At 38.5% G+C, this 23,125-nt stretch overlaps 1 protein-coding gene across 1 annotated transcript in view; it reads right to left on the reverse strand.

Moving 5' to 3' along the window:
• The window catches only part of LOC107563849 (transcription factor 7-like 1-B), a 53,706-nt gene that overhangs the window by 18,572 nt on the left and 12,009 nt on the right, over positions 1 to 23,125 (reverse strand). The window contains exons 3-10 of the mRNA XM_016248817.1: positions 13,734 to 13,866; positions 13,547 to 13,649; positions 13,371 to 13,454; positions 10,747 to 10,887; positions 10,307 to 10,466; positions 4,483 to 4,590; positions 2,870 to 2,921; positions 1 to 250 (exon numbers count right to left, since the gene is read on the reverse strand). Coding sequence (XP_016104303.1) covers positions 1 to 250; positions 2,870 to 2,921; positions 4,483 to 4,590; positions 10,307 to 10,466; positions 10,747 to 10,887; positions 13,371 to 13,454; positions 13,547 to 13,649; positions 13,734 to 13,866 — 1,031 coding nt within the window. The remainder of the gene's footprint in view (positions 251 to 2,869; positions 2,922 to 4,482; positions 4,591 to 10,306; positions 10,467 to 10,746; positions 10,888 to 13,370; positions 13,455 to 13,546; positions 13,650 to 13,733; positions 13,867 to 23,125) is intronic.

Here is a 23,125-nt window from a genome sequence, read left to right on the forward strand (position 1 = left end):
GATGATGAAGATGATGAGGAGGAGGGTTTGGAGAGCAGAGGGAAGTGATGGTGGCGGTCGGGTTTGGTGGTGAGTGACAGCGGCTGGGCTTGCTCAGAGTGAGTGGGGGCGGGAGCGGCGGGCGAGGCCAGGGCTGCAGAGGGCGTGGCTGGAGAGTCCAGCATGCTGCCGTGAGAGGAGGCCGGGCTGTCAATCATCTTCTCCTGAGGGAGGTACTGCACACACGGCTTCTTATTCCGTGCCGAGAAATCTGAAAGAGGACGGAAGTCACACAATATGAATGGTGAGGATTTCTAACCGTTCAGAGTTAACACATTTGTTAAACAACAGCAGAGATGAGAACACATTTACCAGAAACAGGGATACACTTACAGAAACCTCAATTGCGATTTTTTAAAAATTCATCACAAATCAAGAAATGTTTTTTTTTATCTTATTATTAGAGCCACTTTGTATTATTTTTTAGATCCACTGAGATATTTTCGGGACAATTAAGCACTTTTTCCCACCAAATTCTCATTGAGAAATGCATCTGAATATTTTAAGGCAGGGATGGGCAACTGGCGGCCCGAGCAGTATCTTTTAGTATGGCCCGCTCGATCATATTAGACTCGGATGATCAGTTCTGAAACGTTGGAAAAGTAAGTCACGGAAAGATTGCATTCAGTTCATGATGTTAATACTAACTCCAACCAGGAGAGGTCCCTATAGTTTCCAGCCACTCCCCGTATTAATTTCAGCGTAGCAGGAAGAGCATGTGAACATTCACTAACATTAGCAAAAATAAATGAAAAACTGACAATGAAAATCGTACTTTCGTACTAAAATAGTCCATCTGCCATCAGTGGTTCAATCTGAATTTTATGAAGCGACGAGAATACTTTTCGTACGCGAAACCCCCCGAAAATAATGACTTTATTCAACAATTCGTCTCTGTGTCTCTTCACATCACCGTAGCGCCATTTTGGAGAATATCCACTGAACGCAAGCAGCGTACGCTCTTCTGTGTCAGCCGCACCACACGGATGCTCTGTTTTCGTTCAGATCAAAACGTAGATACACGTAGAAAACGTATCCTTGTGTCACGGCCGACACAGAAGAGCGTACGCTGCTTGCGTTCAGTGGATATTCTCCAAAATGGTGCTACGGTGATGTGAAGAGACACAGATACGAATTTTTGAATAAAGTCATTATTTTTGTTTTCTTCGCGTACTAAAAGTATTCTCGTTGCTTCATAAAATTCAGATTGAACCACTGATGGCAGATGAACTATTCTGACGATGTCTTTCATACTTTTCTGGACCTTGACAGTGTAAGTTACTTGGCAGTCTATGGGACAGTCACAAGCCTCCCGGTTTTCATCTAAAATATCTTAAATTGTGTTCCGAAGACGAACGAAGTTTTTACGGGTTTGGAATGACATGGGGGTAAGTGATTAATGACAAAATTTTAATTTTGGGGTGGAGTATCCCTTTCATTTAAATCGCCATTACTCCACTGCTCACAAAGTAGTATGAAAGATACACCGGTAACGCCAGAGTTGCACTTGCCTCAAATTTCAAAGGTAAAATTTATTTTTTTGCCAAATTCATGACAGAAATGTTTGCACTGAATTATGTTCTTACGGTTTCCGTGGGTCCTTAAAAAGTCTTCAATTTAATTGTATCACATTTAAGGCCATAAAAACTCTTAAATGGTACAAGAAAGTCTTAATTATGATTTCAGGAGGTCTTAAATTTGGAGACGGAAAGACAAGAATTGCGATGTGACTATTAAACTTCAAAACGCTATGATTTCATTGAATAAATATTCAGCTGCTGACTATACATTTGTTTGTTGCAAATTTACAGACAATGCAATTGAGATGTTTACATTAGCTTGTTGGGGTAAAATATTGTTGAAATGTATGTGACGCTATATCTTCGCAACACTTTAGCGTATTCAAACCAAACTTGGTGTGTGTTATAATAATTATGACCTAAGGGTACCTGCACAGTTTCGGCACAGCATCACCTAGTGGTCAGGAGATATGTTTTTTTTTTCTTCTTTCAAATGGGTTTGGCCAAAAATCACAAGACTGGTCTCTTTAGATTTGATGCAGTATATCATTGTTTGGCATTACATTAATATGAATCTGGTGGGAAATGTACATTATTGTCATGTTGCTTCATTATCTTTATGCAAAATATAATTTGATTTTGGGGTGAAATATGACCTAGACATGCTCTTCTTGACATTTTTAATGAGATTCACCCATACAATACCGAACACAAAATGGAGATGGTGTTGTGTTATTTTATTGACATCACGGTACTCAAATGGTGGACGTAGTCGTGGATGAGATCACAATGAAGAGTGAGCTGACTTCTACAGTTCTGACACTGGCTGTCTAAGAGGACGTTCACACACGACACGTTCGTGCTTTAAAAATAGCTAAACTGAGCACGGCAGAATCGAACAGAAGGCACACTAACATACACCCCTCACAATAAACACTTGGTATGCTTATATCTCACTCCCACATTCATCAGATCGGTCCATTGTTTTAAAACGGACACCGATTCACTGAACTGACATGGCCTCTCATTGCTAATGGCGAAGTATGATGAAAATATAGCAAGACGTGGTGCAACTGCCAAAGACGTCCATTTGTCGCATGTATATATAGACAAATAATTAAACAATAGAAGAAAAAAAAACAGAACACATCCTTTGTGAACGGCCCCTAAGCCTGCAGACATACTGTACCTGCCTGTGCTAGCACTGGACCTCATAAGCTGCATGTTAGCAAGGAGGAGAGAGCGGGGTTAGAAATGGACAAGGCGAGAGAGAAAAGGCTGTGCGAGTGTGTCTGTGTGTGCCCGCTCACCCTCTGGTGCTGAGTCAGTCTTATTATCTCTCTTCCTCTTCTTCCGCCTGCCCTGGAGAGAAAAAATACAAAGAGAGAGAAAAAAATACAGAGGGCGAGAGAGATGCAAATAGAGTTAGAGCGATAAATACAGAATGAAGCAAAAAATAATAACACAGTTGTGTGGACAAAAGCATCAAAGAAGTGCAATTATATAATATAAAGAACATTTGGCACTTTCCATGAATAGGATTCAAAATTGGGCCTAAAATTCTTTAACAAATGATCAGTGAATCGAGGTAGTTAACTTTTAGATGCATCAACCTCAGGTTGTCAAACCTTAAAGGTTGTTAGTTTTGGTACTCTGCTAAATACCAGCCTTAATAAAGTTTGAAACACTGATTTTTTTTCTAGTTAGGAACATTAAATAAATATCCAAATTAACTATACCATTTATAAAATAGGCAATTTATCAGCCAATAAAAACAGGGTAACGGGGTTGTAATCAGTGTTATTATTGTGATTTAAAGTGCCCCTATTATGGATTTTTGAAAATTACCTTTCATGCAGTGCATAACACAGCTCTAAGTGAATGAAAACATCCTGCAAAGTTTTAAATCTGAGAGTGCATGGTGTATAAAGTTATTGTCGCTCAAAAGAAAGAGTCGACTCTGAATCATTGAAACGAGTTGTTTTGAAAATTAATCCCAAGCCATGAAACATTAGCATACTGCCCGCCCACTTGTTGGTCTGAATGAAAATGCAAATTCATTCTTTGCCACTAGGTGCAGCTTTTTGGAAAGGTAAAAATAGCGGTTTTCCTAGTAACGGCTGTAAACAAAGCAGCACTGCGCTCACAAACACTGCTTTATCAGGCATTACAGACATGATTAAATGAAAATGAGACCCAATCGGACCAATCACCGCAGATTAGCGTCACGCAAAGGAGGGTTTTGGAAAAATGAATCGTTAAACGAATCGACGTTGAGCAAATAAGGTAAAAATAAATGAAAGTGTTTTTTGACCTAGCATGCATGTCAACCTGTTGTTGGGGACTCCCAAAGCCAAAATATGAAAATTTCATTACCCATAATAGGGGCACTTTAAAACTAAAACCATAAAAAAATATGTTACTTGAAATAAAATACACATTAACTGAAATAAAAACATTTCCAATTTAATTTGGTACTAAAATAGCTATACCTAATAAAATGAATAAAAATGGCAACATAAGTACTAAACAAAACAATTAGGCTACTGAATTAACAACAAAAATCCTAAATCCTACATTAAAATCAAAATGAAATGGAAAATATAAAAATAAAAAAACCTGCAACAGTATATTAAATGATACTAAAACAACACTAGTTATGAATATACCAAGTACGCTATCATTCAGTAGAGGGTAGGTAGTTAGGGACAAAACTATTGAATAACAGATATGTTAAAAGTATACAGATATTTGATGTATAACAAACATTATACCAAAAAAAAATTGGGATTTGTTCCTCAATTGCTTTACAAAAACAGCAAGTGAAACCTAACTGTACCGTATTGATGGAAAGTGCCATTTAACCGTGTACAAAAGTGAGTGTAAGGCTGTGTGTGCACGTGTGATGAAATGTCTGACTCACATAGTTATCTCGTGCGGACCAGCCAGGGTAGAGTTGAGAGTGCAGCTGCCTCTCTTTCCTGGACAGCTCGTAGTACTTGGCCTGTTCCTCTCGTGATAGAGAATGCCACTGCAAACACAAACACCACAGTCAGCCAAAGGCCAAACACACACACACACACACACACACACACACACACACACACACACACACACACGGCATTTACACAACGCACATACCAGTGTGACCGCACACCCATGCATTGCATAGTTAGTTATAAACTAATGTTCAAAAGTTTGGGGTTGGTAAGATATTCTAATGTTTTTGAAAGTCTCTCTTATGCTCACCAAGGCTGCATTTGTTTGATCAAAAATACAGTAAAAACAGTAATATTGTGAAATATTATTGCAATTTAAAATTCCAGTTTTCTGTTGTAATATATATTGTAAAATGTCATTTATTCCTGTGAATTTTCAGCATCATTACGCCAGTCTTCAGTGTCACATGATCCTTCAGAAATCATTCTGATTTGTTGCTCAAGAAACATTTCTTATTATTATCAATGTTGTCAATCAGTTGTGCTGCATATTTTTGTGGAAACTGTGATACATTTTTTTTTTCAGTATTCTTTGAATAGAATGTTCAAAAGAACAACATTTATTTGAAATATAAATCGTTTGTAACATTATAAATGCATTTACTGTCATTTTTGGTCAATTTCATGCAGCTTTGTTGAATAAAAGCATTCATTTCTTTAAAAAACATCAACTTTTGAACAGTAGTGTATATAAAAATTTGACTATATATATATATATATGTTAGGAAATAATGAATCATTTAAGGAACCAAGAGCACAATGGTTGATTTATAGGCGAGTATGCTGATGTTGTGGGACACATTAGTGTTTATACATCACTTGTATTTTTGACTACATCCTGATTTTGGACCCTCATTTACCCCAGCATTTGTTTCTGACCCCTTGTGACTGGTTCACTCAAAATGTGTGTTCATACGAGGACTAAACTGTTCACTCACCCTGCGGCCGAGGATCTGGTTGATGGCGGCACTTTCTTTCAGTGTGCACTCGGCCACCACTTTGGCCCTCATCTCTTTCATATAGAGCATGAAGGCGTTTAGGGGCTTCTTAATGTGAGGTTTCTTGTCCTCCTCCTTAGTCGGGACTGGAGACTTTCTGCAAACACACACGACAGGTAGGTCAGCCTATGTACTGGATGTGTGTGTGTGTGTGTGTGTGTGAAGGAGTGACCGTGAGAAAAACGGATATAGAGGAGTGTGTGTATAATTATGGCGAGCTTGTAGACAAAACAGTGATAAACTCATTTGGATGTGAGTGTGCAGCTAATGCTATTAGCTGCTAGTAATAAAACAGGATACTTGTCAGTTTCAAAAAAGCTATAAGGAAAAAAAAAAAAGAGGAGGTAAGTGTGTTGTATGTGTGAGTGTGTGCTTACGTATTAGCCGCTGGGCTGAATTCTCCATTGGGCTCTCGTTTAATAGACGGGGAGACGATGGCTGGGTGAGGGATACCTGTCTGATGAAGGCCGTGAGGATGATGAGGAACGATATGAGGAGAAAAGCGACTGGACACCAAACTGCAAAGGAAGAAAGCAGTGAATAAGCATTACTGCCTTCTGAAATAAAGGAAAGCACATCTTCCCCATCCTATCTTACAGGATTTTGGATTTGGCTAGAATTGAATCTGTATTTCCTACATGAGCACCAAGGTCCAATGTGTGCAAACCACTAAACCATCACTCAGACTACATTTACACACCTGTTCAGCTTGCACGTCTTGACCTTTAACCCTTCAACATCTCAAAATATCTAAAACATCCCATAATAATACTCAAAAACTTAATGATAGGTCTTAAAGCGGTAGTTCACCCAAAAATGAATCATTTACTCACCCTCAACCTGTATACATTTCTTTCTTCTATGGCGCATAAGATATTTTGATGAATGTTGGTAACCTAACCTTTGCTGGTATCCACTGATTTCCATAGTATGGAAAAAATGGAAGTCAATGGGGACCAGAAATTGTTTGGTGACCAACATTCATCAAAATATCTTCTCTTGTGTTCAACAGAAGTAAGAAACTCGTACAGGTTTGAAACCACTTGAGGGTGAGTACATGATGACAGAATTTTTATCTTTTGGGGTGAACTATGCTGTGTCTAGACAAAAGCACACTCCTATTTCTATTCGTATGTCATATTTGGCCTAAATAAAGTACCCGCTGAAAAGCTCCTTTATTCACTCCTGTTACAGGTGAAGTGTGTGGCTACTGTTAACGCAAAAAAGCGCAACACTCCAGACCAAATTCCATGGAAACCACTTCCTACAACCGGCTGAATGGGACACGGTTCTGATCCCAGTGCCTAGAGCTTCTAGTGAGGTGAACGATCAATGAAGGCCTGTCATCAGCTAGAACCAGAAAAAGTGACCAATGTTTCCCCCCTTCCTCTTTGACTCTAAAAAAAAAAAGAGGAGGTAAGTGTGTTGTATGTGTGAGTGTGTGCTTACGTATTAGCCGCTGGGCTGAATTCTCCATTGGGCTCTCGTTTAATAGACGGGGAGACGATGGCTGGGTGAGGGATACCTGTCTGATGAAGGCCGTGAGGATGATGAGGAACGATATGAGGAGAAAAGCGACTGGACACCAAACTGCAAAGGAAGAAAGCAGTGAATAAGCATTACTGCCTTCTGAAATAAAGGAAAGCACATCTTCCCCATCCTATCTTACAGGATTTTGGATTTGGCTAGAATTGAATCTGTATTTCCTACATGAGCACCAAGGCCCAATGTGTGCAAACCACTAAACCATCACTCAGACTACATTTACACACCTGTTCAGCTTGCACGTCTTGACCTTTAACCCTTCAACATCTCAAAATATCTCAAACATCCCATAATAATACTCAAAAACTTAATGATAGGTCTTAAAGCGGTAGTTCACCCAAAAATGAATCATTTACTCACCCTCAACCTGTATACATTTCTTTCTTCTATGGCACATAAGATATTTTGATGAATGTTGGTAACCTAACCTTTGCTGGTATCCACTGATTTCCATAGTATGGAAAAAATGGAAGTCAATGGGGACCAGAAACTGTTTGGTGACCAACATTCATCAAAATATCTTCTCTTGTGTTCAACAGAAGTAAGAAACTCGTACAGGTTTGAAACCACTTGAGGGTGAGTACATGATGACAGAATTGTCGAAGACACTTTTGGGGTGAACTATGCTGTGTCTAGATGGATTATGCATACTGCATTTCTCACAAAACTTTAAAAAAAGACTACAGATGCTTTCAACAAACTAGCAAATGAAAATTAAACGGAACTCTGTTTTAAGGTGACATTGTTACAGTGTAATTACACAAATAAGTACTAATATTAATGAATTAAATGTACTTGCTATGTTGACTGTCTGTTTGGTTTTAGTTTGTGAACAATGAAATGACAACTCGCCCTATCTATTTTCTAAACCCATGTTATTAGTCTTACTGTGAACAATTCAACTGCACTTACTTTTTGGACCGTGCAATATAACTGACAATTTTGTCCAGCCAGCTTACTTCATAGACCTCTGTTTTTGTATGAAGCCCCCAGAATCTCAAATCCAATCAACAACTGATGCATACAACTAAATCAAAACCATTGTTTTTGATAATTCGCTACACTTGGATGTACGTCACAATAGAGAATAAACGATCTGTCACTACTTCCATTTCATCAAAAGACTTTTAACCTTTAAATAACCTTTGCTAATTTTATCCTGCAAAATTTAAATGGAAATACTTCACTCTGTGAAAAGAGTCAATGTGGTGTGTAAAAGTGTAGTGCAAAACATGACACAGTATGGGAGAACGCATCCGTAAGCCACACACAACTCACCTGGACATGGAAGCGTTCATGGCAAGAGCTGGGTAAGGGTGACGGAAACCCCCGGCAGTGATGGGATACATGGGTTGACCCTGCCTGAGATGCACACAGAGAGAGAAGGTGAATCAGAGTGAATCAGTATGAATCAGGCTGTGTGGGTTGTATCAATGAACCTTTGGGATACTCACTGTGGGATGAGCCACCCTAAGGGGTGAGGGATCTGCCCCACAGCCCCAGGGGACAGGGGGTAGTAGGGGGACAGCTCTGAGGGGTGGGGGGTCCGAGGAATACCTGAACCAGAGGAACACAGTCAGTCAGTCAGTCACATGACGAAAGACAAAATGTCCAGTTAAAACTAAGTAGAGTGTATAATACCTGTCTTCGGGTCCAGGATTTCTGGCGAGAGGTGGGCCGGAGGAGTTCCTGGAGAAAAGTGTTCACTGCTGTAGGTGATGAGGGGGGTCAGGGGGTGCATGTGAGCATGCTGGACCACCGGGACCTTATTAGACTGAAAGAGAGAACGAGAGAGAGAGAGAGTCAGGTCAAGACTCTTTATAATGACAAGCCCCGTTCACACCAAGAACGATAACTATAAAGATAACTATATTAGCGTCCACATCATCGTCTGTTTATTCTAAGCGCACGTGCGTCTGCCGCTTTAAATTCTTGAGCTCGTTACAGCAGGATGGATTCTGATTGGCTGTCAGTGTTTTATCGTTCATCAGCTGGAAAAAAATCGTTTTGAAAGTGATCACAACGATATCGTTCCTCTGTATCGTTATCGTTATAGTTGTGGTGTGAACTATGCTATTCTTTAATATTGAGAACGATTTTTAGAACTATATCGTTATCTTTATAGTTATCATGCTTGGTGTGAACGGGCCCTACACTTTATCTCTACGGAAATGTGTCGTCAGCTAGGTGGAGAGCTCTACTAATTCCTACTAACAAATGTAACAAGGCACACAAACGCTCCAAAGGAAAAGGTTAGACACAATTGAAAGGAAGGGGGAGGAGGAGCGCCGCTGCTTGCGGTGGTAAAAGCAGTACAGAGCTCAGTGCGCGCACTGACAGCATGGCAGGAGACAGCGACAGCAAGTTGGACAATCAAGCCGAAAATGAGCATGTTGTCAGGCAGCCTTTCCTCATCGGGGTAGCAGGCGGCACTGCCAGCGGCAAGGTTGGCATTCTGCTTTCCCTTACATTAATTTTAGTTATCGTTTGTTTTAGGTTTTGTCAGAGATGAGGCGGCTGCATTTGTTTGATCAAAAATACAGTAAAAACAGTAATATTGTGAAATATTATTGCAATTTAAAATTCCAGTTTTCTGTTGTAATATATATTGTAAAATGTCATTTATTCCTGTGAATTTTCAGCATCATTACGCCAGTCTTCAGTGTCACATGATCCTTCAGAAATCATTCTGATTTGTTGCTCAAGAAACATTTCTTATTATTATCAATGTTGTCAATCAGTTGTGCTGCATATTTTTGTGGAAACTGTGATACATTTTTTTTTCAGTATTCTTTGAATAGAATGTTCAAAAGAACAACATTTATTTGAAATATAAATCGTTTGTAACATTATAAATGCATTTACTGTCATTTTTGGTCAATTTCATGCAGCTTTGTTGAATAAAAGCATTCATTTCTTTAAAAAACATCAACTTTTGAACAGTAGTGTATATAAAAATTTGACTATATATATATATATATATATATGTTAGGAAATAATGAATCATTTAAGGAACCAAGAGCACAATGGTTGATTTATAGGCGAGTATGCTGATGTTGTGGGACACATTAGTGTTTATACATCACTTGTATTTTTGACTACATCCTGATTTTGGACCCTCATTTACCCCAGCATTTGTTTCTGACCCCTTGTGACTGGTTCACTCAAAATGTGTGTTCATACGAGGACTAAACTGTTCACTCACCCTGCGGCCGAGGATCTGGTTGATGGCGGCACTTTCTTTCAGTGTGCACTCGGCCACCACTTTGGCCCTCATCTCTTTCATATAGAGCATGAAGGCGTTTAGGGGCTTCTTAATGTGAGGTTTCTTGTCCTCCTCCTTCTTAGTCGGGACTGGAGACTTTCTGCAAACACACACGACAGGTAGGTCAGCCTATGTACTGGATGTGTGTGTGTGTGTGTGTGTGTGAAGGAGTGACCGTGAGAAAAACGGATATAGAGGAGTGTGTGTATAATTATGGCGAGCTTGTAGACAAAACAGTGATAAACTCATTTGGATGTGAGTGTGCAGCTAATGCTATTAGCTGCTAGTAATAAAACAGGATACTTGTCAGTTTCAAAAAAGCTATAAGGAAAAAAAAAAAAGAGGAGGTAAGTGTGTTGTATGTGTGAGTGTGTGCTTACGTATTAGCCGCTGGGCTGAATTCTCCATTGGGCTCTCGTTTAATAGACGGGGAGACGATGGCTGGGTGAGGGATACCTGTCTGATGAAGGCCGTGAGGATGATGAGGAACGATATGAGGAGAAAAGCGACTGGACACCAAACTGCAAAGGAAGAAAGCAGTGAATAAGCATTACTGCCTTCTGAAATAAAGGAAAGCACATCTTCCCCATCCTATCTTACAGGATTTTGGATTTGGCTAGAATTGAATCTGTATTTCCTACATGAGCACCAAGGCCCAATGTGTGCAAACCACTAAACCATCACTCAGACTACATTTACACACCTGTTCAGCTTGCACGTCTTGACCTTTAACCCTTCAACATCTCAAAATATCTAAAACATCCCATAATAATACTCAAAAACTTAATGATAGGTCTTAAAGCGGTAGTTCACCCAAAAATGAATCATTTACTCACCCTCAACCTGTATACATTTCTTTCTTCTATGGCACATAAGATATTTTGATGAATGTTGGTAACCTAACCTTTGCTGGTATCCACTGATTTCCATAGTATGGAAAAAATGGAAGTCAATGGGGACCAGAAACTGTTTGGTGACCAACATTCATCAAAATATCTTCTCTTGTGTTCAACAGAAGTAAGAAACTCGTACAGGTTTGAAACCACTTGAGGGTGAGTACATGATGACAGAATTGTCGAAGACACTTTTGGGGTGAACTATGCTGTGTCTAGACAAAAGCACACTCCTATTTCTATTCGTATGTCATATTTGGCCTAAATAAAGTACCCGCTGAAAAGCTCCTTTATTCACTCCTGTTACAGGTGAAGTGTGTGGCTACTGTTAACGCAAAAAAGCGCATCTTTTGGGGTGAACTATGCTGTGTCTAGACAAAAGCACACTCCTATTTCTATTCGTATGTCATATTTGGCCTAAATAAAGTACCCGCTGAAAAGCTCCTTTATTCACTCCTGTTACAGGTGAAGTGTGTGGCTACTGTTAACGCAAAAAAGCGCAACACTCCAGACCAAATTCCATGGAAACCACTTCCTACAACCGGCTGAATGGGACACGGTTCTGATCCCAGTGCCTAGAGCTTCTAGTGAGGTGAACGATCAATTAAGGCCTGTCATCAGCTAGAACCAGAAAAAGTGACCAATGTTTCCCCCCTTCCTCTTTGACTCTTTTATTAAAAGAAAAATAAAACCCTCTTAATTTCGGCTGACATCGGCACAAGTATACCAGGAATAAACTTCATTAACTGCATGTGAAGTTTCCACATGATGTTCTGCAGACCACTTAGAAAAGCAGTCTCACCTCAAAAGGAAAATTTAGAGTGAAAATATGAATTTCACATTTACCGTTGTTCAGCTAGTTTTTGTAAGGAAAATCAATTTCAGTAGGAATCCATGCAATTGGGAATTTTGTGTGAGAAGCGATTTCTGTGTGAGCCGCATTTCTACACTATTGGCAACATACAATGGATCTTTTTTGCTTGAGAAAGTTCAGTAATGTTAAATCAAATGGGCTGTCTTTACTGTAAAAGTAAATATTTCTTTTCAATTCAGGACCAAATGGAAGGAGGGATTGAATCAAACATACTAAATAGGTCTATTCTCAAAGCAGCTCCAGAAAGTGTAGTCCTTCTGTATCACACAAATGCTAATGGAGAAACTCGCTTGTACTGACAACGGTTGTAAAGGTCTGGAGGAGGACGGACTATTGATCACTATGAACTCTCTATGAATAATTCAGGAATCCCTCACACACACAACAAGAGAAGCTCAGTACAGATCGTTCTTATTTTAATCCAGTGCTACCACTAAATCAAGAGCAATTCAGATCAGTTTCATCTTGAGCGTGTATGATTGTGAAATAAACTCCAAACAGACTCTTCCAAGCCTGTTTCTTGGTTAGGAAATTGTAGTGTAAAGACCACAGTAAATGTTAAAAGAAAAATCCCTGTTGACCAAAATGAGAAAAATGGATTATGCATACTGCATTTCTCACAAAACTTTAAAAAAAGACTACAGATGCTTTCAACAAACTAGCAAATGAAAATTAAACGGAACTCTGTTTTAAGGTGACATTGTTACAGTGTAATTACACAAATAAGTACTAATATTAATGAATTAAATGTACTTGCTATGTTGACTGTCTGTTTGGTTTTAGTTTGTGAACAATGAAATGACAACTCGCCCTATCTATTTTCTAAACCCATGTTATTAGTCTTACTGTGAACAATTCAACTGCACTTACTTTTTGGACCGTGCAATATAACTGACAATTTTGTCCAGCCAGCTTACTTCATAGACCTCTGTTTTTGTATGAAGCCCCCAGAATCTCAAATCCAATCAACAACTGGATGCATACAACTAAATCAAAACCATTGTTTTTGATAATTCGCTACACTTGGATGTACGTCACAATAGAGAATAAACGATCTGTCACTACTTCCATTTCATCAAAAGACTTTTAACCTTTAAATAACCTTTGCTAATTTTATCCTGCAAAATTTAAATGGAAATACTTCACTCTGTGAAAAGAGTCAATGTGGTGTGTAAAAGTGTAGTGCAAAACATGACACAGTATGGGAGAACGCATCCGTAAGCCACACACAACTCACCTGGACATGGAAGCGTTCATGGCAAGAGCTGGGTAAGGGTGACGGAAACCCCCGGCAGTGATGGGATACATGGGTTGACCCTGCCTGAGATGCACACAGAGAGAGAAGGTGAATCAGAGTGAATCAGTATGAATCAGGCTGTGTGGGTTGTATCAATGAACCTTTGGGATACTCACTGTGGGATGAGCCACCCTAAGGGGTGAGGGATCTGCCCCACAGCCCCAGGGGACAGGGGGTAGTAGGGGGACAGCTCTGAGGGGTGGGGGGTCCGAGGAATACCTGAACCAGAGGAACACAGTCAGTCAGTCAGTCACATGACGAAAGACAAAATGTCCAGTTAAAACTAAGTAGAGTGTATAATACCTGTCTTCGGGTCCAGGATTTCTGGCGAGAGGTGGGCCGGAGGAGTTCCTGGAGAAAAGTGTTCACTGCTGTAGGTGATGAGGGGGGTCAGGGGGTGCATGTGAGCATGCTGGACCACCGGGACCTTATTAGACTGAAAGAGAGAACGAGAGAGAGAGAGAGTCAGGTCAAGACTCTTTATAATGACTAGGAATCAAAATGAACCCTTTTTAAGAGTTTTGTTTGATAGTGTAAGCATTACAATTGCTTACACGTAGTGATAGTGAGTTGCACAGCTTGAAATGGGAATAATTATAGCAAGTAATACAATAATTCAAGACTAAAGCCCCGTTCACACCAAGAACAATAACTATAAAGATAACTATATTAGCGTCCACATCATCGTCTGTTTATTCTAAGCGCACGTGCGTCTGCCGCTTTAAATTCTTGAGCTCGTTACAGCAGGATGGATTCTGATTGGCTGTCAGTGTTTTATCGTTCATCAGCTGGAAAAAAATCGTTTTGAAAGTGATCACAACGATATCGTTCCTCTGTATCGTTATCGTTATAGTTGTGGTGTGAACTATGCTATTCTTTAATATTGAGAATGATTTTTAGAAATATATCGTTATCTTTATAGTTATCGTGCTTGGTGTGAACGGGCCTTAAGTCAGTAATTTTTTTTTTCAGTGCCTGTCCACTTTTCCAGCCATCTTGTTTTTCTCCCAATCAAAAAAAATTAAAAATAAAAGCCTACCACGAGAGAGAGAGAGAGTCAGGTCAAGACTCTTTATAATGACTAGGAATCAAAATGAACCCTTTTTAAGAGTTTTGTTTGATAGTGTAAGCATTACAATTGCTTACACGTAGTGATAGTGAGTTGCACAGCTTGAAATGGGAATAATTATAGCAAGTAATACAATAATTCAAGACTAAAGCCCCGTTCACACCAAGAACAATAACTATAAAGATAACTATATTAGCGTCCACATCATCGTCTGTTTATTCTAAGCGCACGTGCGTCTGCCGCTTTAAATTCTTGAGCTCGTTACAGCAGGATGGATTCTGATTGGCTGTCAGTGTTTTATCGTTCATCAGCTGGAAAAAAATCGTTTTGAAAGTGATCACAACGATATCGTTCCTCTGTATCGTTATCGTTATAGTTGTGGTGTGAACTATGCTATTCTTTAATATTGAGAATGATTTTTAGAAATATATCGTTATCTTTATAGTTATCGTGCTTGGTGTGAACGGGCCTTAAGTCAGTAATTTTATAGAGTGCAACAGTGCCTGTCCACTTTTCCAGCCATCTTGTTTTTCTCCCAATCAAAAAAAAATAAAAATAAAAGCCTACCTGCCTATATATGAAGAATTAATTTGCAAAAACCGATAAACGCCACTTTAAAAAATTGTATTCTCCACATATAGCGCAATCTCAACCCTAAACACGTTTTGTCAAAAAAGCCAGTTGTGCCCATTTTCAAGGCATCGCGAGTTCACGTTTTACTGCAGAAGTCGACAAGTGCCCTTGTTGTTTTTGAACAGAAGCCGATAAGTCCATTTTAGCGAATCAGCGTGCTGTATTCAGGTCAGGTGACAAGGCTACTTTCACTTTGAAAAGACGTGCTAGCTGAGAGGAGTTTCGTCAAAGCCGAAGTGATCGAGGATGGATAATTTCGACGAACTTGATGAACCTGTGATATCTTCAGGGGTGAAAAAGGAAAGCTGAAACGTTTTCACGGAACCTTGCTAAAGCAGCGCGTTACAATGGTGAGGGAAAAGCTCCATGTATTGCGTGTAATCACATCCATACAGTTTATGATCACAACAACAACAACGTTTGTCAGGCATCTTCATTGTCATCTGAGGAGATTACAAAGATTAAACGAGTGTTTTTTTAAACTCTAAAACATGAAATGTGGAGCTATCTGCTTTTGCTATAAAACAAACTCTTAATATGTAAAAAACAAACAAAAAAAAAAACATTCTTTCAATGAACTTTAATTTTGTATATTACCTGTATTTGTTTAAGTTATTATTACTTAATCAAAACAACCCAACTGCAGTTTGATATTACTTGGAATGCACAATAAAAAAAAAATAAAAAAAAGTGATTTCTGAATTTACGGTTTTTGCAAATGAACTCCTTATATATGTGTGTGTGTTTGTGTGTGTGCGTGTTTGTGTGTGTGTGTGTGTGTGTGTGTGTGTTTAGCAAACTTTCTCTGCTAAATCATGGGAAATGTAGTTTTTCTACCAAAAATTCAGCTGTTAAACGCAGTTATTAATAATAATCAAGTATTTAATAATGTGGGCTGATGGTTTTAAAAAAAAAGCACACGCAGTCAACTGATTTCTGAATTTACGGTTTTTGCAAATGAACTCCTTATATATGTGTGTGTGTTTGTGTGTGTGCGTGTTTGTGTGTGTGTGTGTGTTTAGCAAAATTTCTTTGCTAAATCATGGGAAATGTAGTTTTTCTACCAAAAATTCAGCTGTTAAACGCAGTTATTAATAATAATCAAGTATTTAATAATGTGGGCTGATGGTTTAAAAAAAAAAAGCACACGCAGTCAACTAACAACCCTTATAGCTCACAGTGTGTTTGTTTTTAACAACTTATAAATTATTATATATTATCATCAATTCCCCTACGGATTTTAACCTCCTGCATCCCACTCTTGTACTCCGTTTTACATTTGATTAGTTTTGTCTTTTTTACATATAAATGTATGCGTTATAAATTAATGACTCAAGCTAGTTACCCATAAAGCACTGTTTACTCAATTAGCATCTTTGTTCTTTTTGTTTTTAGGCTATTTGCTTTATAGCTTGTAATGAGTTTATTTGCTCTTCATTTTACTACCGACTTGTTTACTTGTCTTGAATAATTGAGAATCTGAAGCAATGATACTTAACGTGACTTAATTGAGAAATACTTGAAAGACACTTGCCATTGTTTTAACTTAATTAGTCGTGCTGTGAATTTGCATTTATGTGTTTAGCAGATTAAGAGTGTCAGATGTAAATCCACAATGGTTCTTGGGTAAAAAGAGTCCAAAGTTTGCTTATGTATGAGAGGATATACAGTATATGAGGAGATATATCTATATGCATGTGTGACAAGCATGAAACAATCTGGCCGTGCACCAAGGAATGCTGGGAGAGCTCAGCCTCACACCCAATGCCACACCAAAGCCCTGTGTAAACAGCATCTCCTTCACTACAATCACAGCGCATTACACATCAGTAGTGCACGATGCACACGTAGAGCATGTCATTATGACATTCGTTTAGTGTAATGAAACCCGAATCTCCATGAATGACTGAAGTTGCACAAACTAGTTCACATTTGTCTGTTTTTTAGCAAAAGTGAGCGAGTGATGTTGTGGTTCGGGCAGCACATCTGTAGGACTGAGGAATGATTGCATCAATATTTCATCACCCTGAAAACATTGCTGAAACCACAGCGATGTGATTCTGGAGTTTGGGTGTGAGCAGAACCACTTTATAAGGTGAGGAAAGAAAATATAGACCATCTCAACCTTTATTGACAACCTCCATGACACTGTGGTGGCAAAGATTAACATTGAATATGGTCAAAATGGTACAATGGTTTGGTGTTGTGTAGAAAAACTACGTTGGTTGTTTATTTTAAAAGTTACTAAATGTTTAAAATGTTACAATACTGATATACCAGAGTAATATGGAGAGATAATCAAGCAAGCTATTTTTCATTGTTTTCCTAAAAAAAAAAAAAACCTAACACTAAGGAACCTCAATATTGAAATGGATAATTATTTATTATATTATTATTTCATAACCTAAAACCACAAAAAAAAAGGTTGGTTTTAATATCCAAAATATTGTAGAAAAAATACAACCAATTAGAAATAAAATTAGTTTAATTTAGGCAACATTGTATGAACAAATGGATCTTAATTTTGAAATCTGCTAAAGATTGTATTTAACAGTGGTTCAGTGTATCACTGTAACAGATCATTTAAAATGATTTAATTCTCCACCTCAACAGCAGCTTTCAACAACCAGGATTCCCACAGTCTTGAAAAAACCTGATTATATGAGGTAGCCTCATTTTAAAAGTGTGATTTTTATACCTGGAAAAGTCATACATTAACTCAATCTTAAAAATCCACGGGCATACAATATCAATATACATTTTTCTCATTATGTCAGCTTTAAATGACTTTATTTGGTAGAAGCTGCAAGCCTTATCCAGTAAATCCTGAACAACTTGAAAAATCATGAGTTTCAAAAAATAAAAAAAGTTGAGAACCACTGCTCTAGTTCACTCAATGACAACAAAGGTCATTTAAAGGTCCCCTGAAGTGACTTGAAACGTGCAGCATTATTCTATGTGGTGACGTAATTTCAACTGAAACAGGAAGAGAGGGCGGGACATCGAGCAGCCCCGCCCCCTTTTCAAAATAAATATAACAAATATATTTATAGTGCAGGGGGCGGGCGCTTCGGATTCTAGAGAGCATTTGATTGGTCAGAAGATTTGATGAGAAGATGAAGTACGATGTGACGTAAAAAAACAAATCGTTGATCCGTTTTGGCGGAAGGGATGAACTGCAAGCTTTGAATGCTTATATCTTCTAAATGCGAATTTTGTCACCGTTTTGGAGCACACTGCCTTATAGATAACCTTAAGACTAACATATTGATACGAACACCCAAAAAAAAACTTTAATTTTGATTTCATGGGGACTTTAAATGTAAAAACAATGAGTGCGCAACAATTACACAATATTGGCCAATATTGTACCAGATAAGTAATTACACACTATACCTTTAAAGTCACAAATGCATTAATTAAGACTTAATGACATGCTTTCGAATGCAAGAAAATTCAATAAAAGAAAAAAAAAAGGAGGGTAGATCTTGACTTTATTAGTCAGGACATAAATGGATGATAAAAAAAATTATGACGTGTGTTTGGGTGAGAGAGTGTAAAATAAGAGATCCCGCAAGTCAGCGGAAAAGGAAAATAGCTTTAGAAGTGGAGAAAGTTATTCGGATGAAAACAAGCTGTTTCTTTGGAACAAGTTGATCAATTGATGAAATGTCTTCATTTAACATCTAATATCTTGTTTTCTGATGTCTTGAACAAAATCCTGTCAACAGGGGGCAGACTACAGCGGGGACGGTCAATCTGTGGCACTGAAAGACCCGACAACTTTTAAAATCCACTAACAAGCTGTCAACCATTTCCCAGCAGACACTGCCAAGTTGAGGGCGCTTTGGTATTCACTATCTACAGAGCACGTGTGAGAGTACGTGAGAAATCAGAGCTGCAGAAAGGAAAGCTAAACGGCGTTGGTGTGGGTCTGGAGCTGGCAGAGGTCCGTGACAGTCTGGCCAAGAGGGCACGGCTCTGCTGGGCTGGGCAGAGGAGAGAGGTCTACTGTTGGCCGTGGAGGCTGTGTTCAAGAGGGTAGGAGGATTTCGCTCAGCCAAGCATGATTCTGAATCCTTCACATCTGAGATAAATTACTAGGCAAACAGCCCCTGGGTACAAGAGTAACTAACAAACCAAACAACCTCCTGAGCCCTGTGTGCGCGCGTGTGTGTGTGTGTGAGTGTGTGTGTTGCTCTCTCCTTTCCAGTGGGAGGTTCTGAGTCTTTGAGGAGTCTTTTCAAAAAAGGAGGAAAGGAAAAAAATAGGGCAGAAAAAGAAAAAAGGAGAATGCATGGCATGCTGGGATAGCTGAGCCTTGTTTGTCACTGAGGCAGGAAGCGGATGTAAGAGTGGGCAGAACATGACATCAGCATTTAGAGGGACACACACACACACACACACACACAAAAAGCTTAGGTAGACTTAGTATTTTTAGTATTATGGCAGCTACACACACAGAAATAAAATACACACAATGTGAATGCAAGTATAATTGCTGAGACTGAACGAACATTCATTTTAAACAATATTAACTAGAAATTCACTTACGGAAATGAAAACAAACATATCTAATGATAAATAACAATAGACTGTGGAATTGTCATTTTTTTTTGTCAGTTTTTGATGGGGAAACGAGGCAGATTCGAACCTGCAAGGCCTGCATGCGCTTCATAGCTCAATGTGACAGACCACTAGGCCATGGGACGAATGTTAATAAGAGACCATCAGAATGATCCCTGTTGTTTAAATCCATCCTTAAGTAGGACCCTATGAAATTAGTTGTATTTTTTCCCCAAATTCTTTTTCCCCAAAGTGTTTTTAATTGAAATCAAATTACATGTTTCAAATTTAAATTTTTGCCCTTAATTAATCTTTTAATCAAATCTTTCATTTTTGGTAAACAAAGGGTTAAGCAATATAGATTTACTGTTAAAATGAAAAAACATGGAAGAAAAATGTGTGATTATTCCTTAAATACAGTTTTAATAATAACAACAATACACAGAGGTACATCCCACGGTACAATAGTACTCTATTTAGTACTTCAAGTTAAAGCAAACTCTTATTTTGGCGGGCTGTAGTGAAGAGCATTGCAGAAATCATAGGGTCCTACCTAAGGCTTCAGTATGCAAAAACAGGTCCATTTGAACACAATATATATATATATATTTTTTTTACATGCTACTGACATCTCAATGTCTTTTTGTGCAGGGGACTTTGGGTTTTTCAGTGCCTTATGCAACAAAAATCTCAAAAGTTTGAGAGAAACCGAGTGAGAAAGACAGACAGAGGATAATGGAAATGTAGTCACAATTCTCCACCGTGTTGTACTGGAAAACTCCCACACAATCGGTGGTTGGTTGTGTACAATATGGATCCCAATCCTCAAGCCACAAAGCTTTCCCATCTGAGGCCTCATCGCTAGGCTAACTTAATCAACTGACCTAGCTTATCACATGCTGACACACAGTAAAACATTGAGGCCTCCATTGTATTCTCTCTCTCTCTCTCTCTCTCTCACACACACACACACACACACACACACACACACACACACACACACACACAGTAAAGGTGGTGCAGCAGAATACCAAGCAAACCTGTCTTCTGAATTATTGAACATTCTGGAGTGAACAGAATAACACATTAGCATAGCAACCTTATGGGCTCAATCTGACAAAGCCAGTGTGTGAGTGTGTTTATGGGAGGACGTGGGATTGGGAACGAAAATAAAGGATGAATACTAACAGCGGATTGTCCAGTTTGTTTAATCCAACTCTGTTGTTTTGTACAGTTGTCAGAATTTGGAGGTCAAATGTCAAATTTTCCACTTTAATTGACTGGGATTGTCGAGAGAGAACATAAAATGTTGGGTGAACAGAATCAGGAAAAGATGCACGAAGGACTCAAACCCATGTTGCCTGTCTAAGCACCATAAAACATAGCACAACACTAATTTCTTCCTCAGAGCAAAAGAAAATAGTGTGGTAATTGTGAGTTTAAAATCAGAAAAAGTCTCATTATGAGATATTAAGTCACAATTATGAAAAATGAAAAACAAGAAAGTTATTAAAGAAAATCTAAGGTTTTTTGTGCAATGGTTTCCTGTAATTGTGACTTTCGGGTAACTGTGAATATCTCTCATAACTGCAGTTTCCTGTAATTGTACTTGTAAATTTCAATTGCGAGAAATAGTTCTCAATTCAGAGTAAGTCGCGAAACTGAGATAAGTAGCAATTGTGAGAAAAAGTTGCAATTCCAAGGAAAAGTCACAACTGTGAGATATGAAGTAGCAATTATGAGAAATAAAGTTGCAATTCCGAGGAAAATACGCAAATGAGATAAGCAGCAATTGTGAGAAATAAATAAATTCTGATAAAAAGTCGCAAGTATGATGTTATCAATTATGTGAAATTGTTGCAATTCCAAGAAGTCGTTGCAACTGTGAGATATAAAGTAGCAATTATGAGAAAATAAAGTTGAAATTTAGAGGGTAAGTCGCAATTAAGAGATATGAGGTAGCAACTGAGAGAAATTGTTGCAATTCCGATAAAAAGTTGCAACTGTGATAAAATCACAATTATGAGAAATACATTTGCAATTCTAAAAAGTCAAAACTGTGAGATATGAGGTAGCAATTGTGAGAAATCGCTGCAATTACAAGGAAAAAGTCGCAATTACAAAAAAATACCTTACAATTATCTTCTTTCTTTTTTTTCTTCCTTTCTTTCGCTGACATGAGCTTCCACAGTTTGGCCTTCCACAGTTGTGACAGTGTGTTATATTCTAAAGTGGGTTTTTATTGGCCGAAAAGCATACAATTTAATAAGCTATTCTTCTTGGCTGAATAAGCTAACAATTTCAGTAATAAAAAGACGTCTAATGATCATCCTTCATTAGAACTGAGATCCACGTGTGATATTTTTCAGGTACGCTGTGGACACTTCTTGTTTGGTGATAGATTTCGCTCCCTGCAGGTCATATTCACGGCGCCGTTCTCCTCCATAAATAAAAAGTCTTAAATAAAGACACACCTGAGCTCACCCTTCAGTCACCCTCTTCACGCCCTGACGCAAATTCCCCTCATCGAGTCTGACATTCAAGATCAGATGTTGTTCTCAAACAATCCTCCAGCCAACGCCAAGGTTAAGCAAATCCCTTCGCTCCAGCTGTCAGCCGTAAAAAGGGCCAGAGAGGGGCATCCGGGCGGAGGAATGCCACAGGAAGGAAGACTGTGTTCTCATCAAATCCTCAATACTCGCTGTTCAAGTACAGCTAATTTGATTGCCATTCCCCGTCTACACATTGCATTTTCTGCTGATCCCGTAATGCGGGAGCATGCATTTTAGAACATTATATTAAGTAAATACAATTAAGGCCTAATGGCCAAGCTGGGTGGTGAGACAAGGCTCCCAGTGTTTTTTAAGGACAATCTCATGGTGTGCTTAGAGGTTACAGAGAGTTCAGGGGTTACTGTGACAAAGCGAGTCTGAGCCGGATAGAGGAGACTGAAGCGAACACACACTCACCCAACTGAATGCCTTCTGGCTGCCAAAGACTCAATGATGACATTGTCATTTATCCATCTGTATTTATCATGCCACAATTTATTATGTCTCCCTGTCACAGGGAGATTTCAGACTGAGTAAGAGCAACAAATCAGTCATTAAATCCACTAATAGCTGCTAAGTAGCTGAACTGTTCTTTAAAGGCTGGGAATAACTGCTAACTAGGTAGAACTTTAATAATTGATTACTTTGATTAGTCATACAACTTAATGATATTTCTTATCAGATAAAGGACAAATCTAATTGTTTACAACGTCACTAGACTCTGATTCGCATTTTCATATATAGTGGCCTCAAAACGTATTTGGACAGAATGGACACGAATGGAATGATTAAAGAGAATGTATTATACAAGAACATTTCAATAAATTGTTTAACATTATCTGGCAAAAAAAAAAAAAAAAAACAACACAAAAAAA

Source organism: Sinocyclocheilus grahami, unplaced genomic scaffold, assembly GCF_001515645.1.
Source record: "Sinocyclocheilus grahami isolate Dianchi unplaced genomic scaffold, SAMN03320097.WGS_v1.1 scaffold892.1, whole genome shotgun sequence".
NCBI lineage: Eukaryota > Metazoa > Chordata > Actinopteri > Cypriniformes > Cyprinidae > Sinocyclocheilus > Sinocyclocheilus grahami.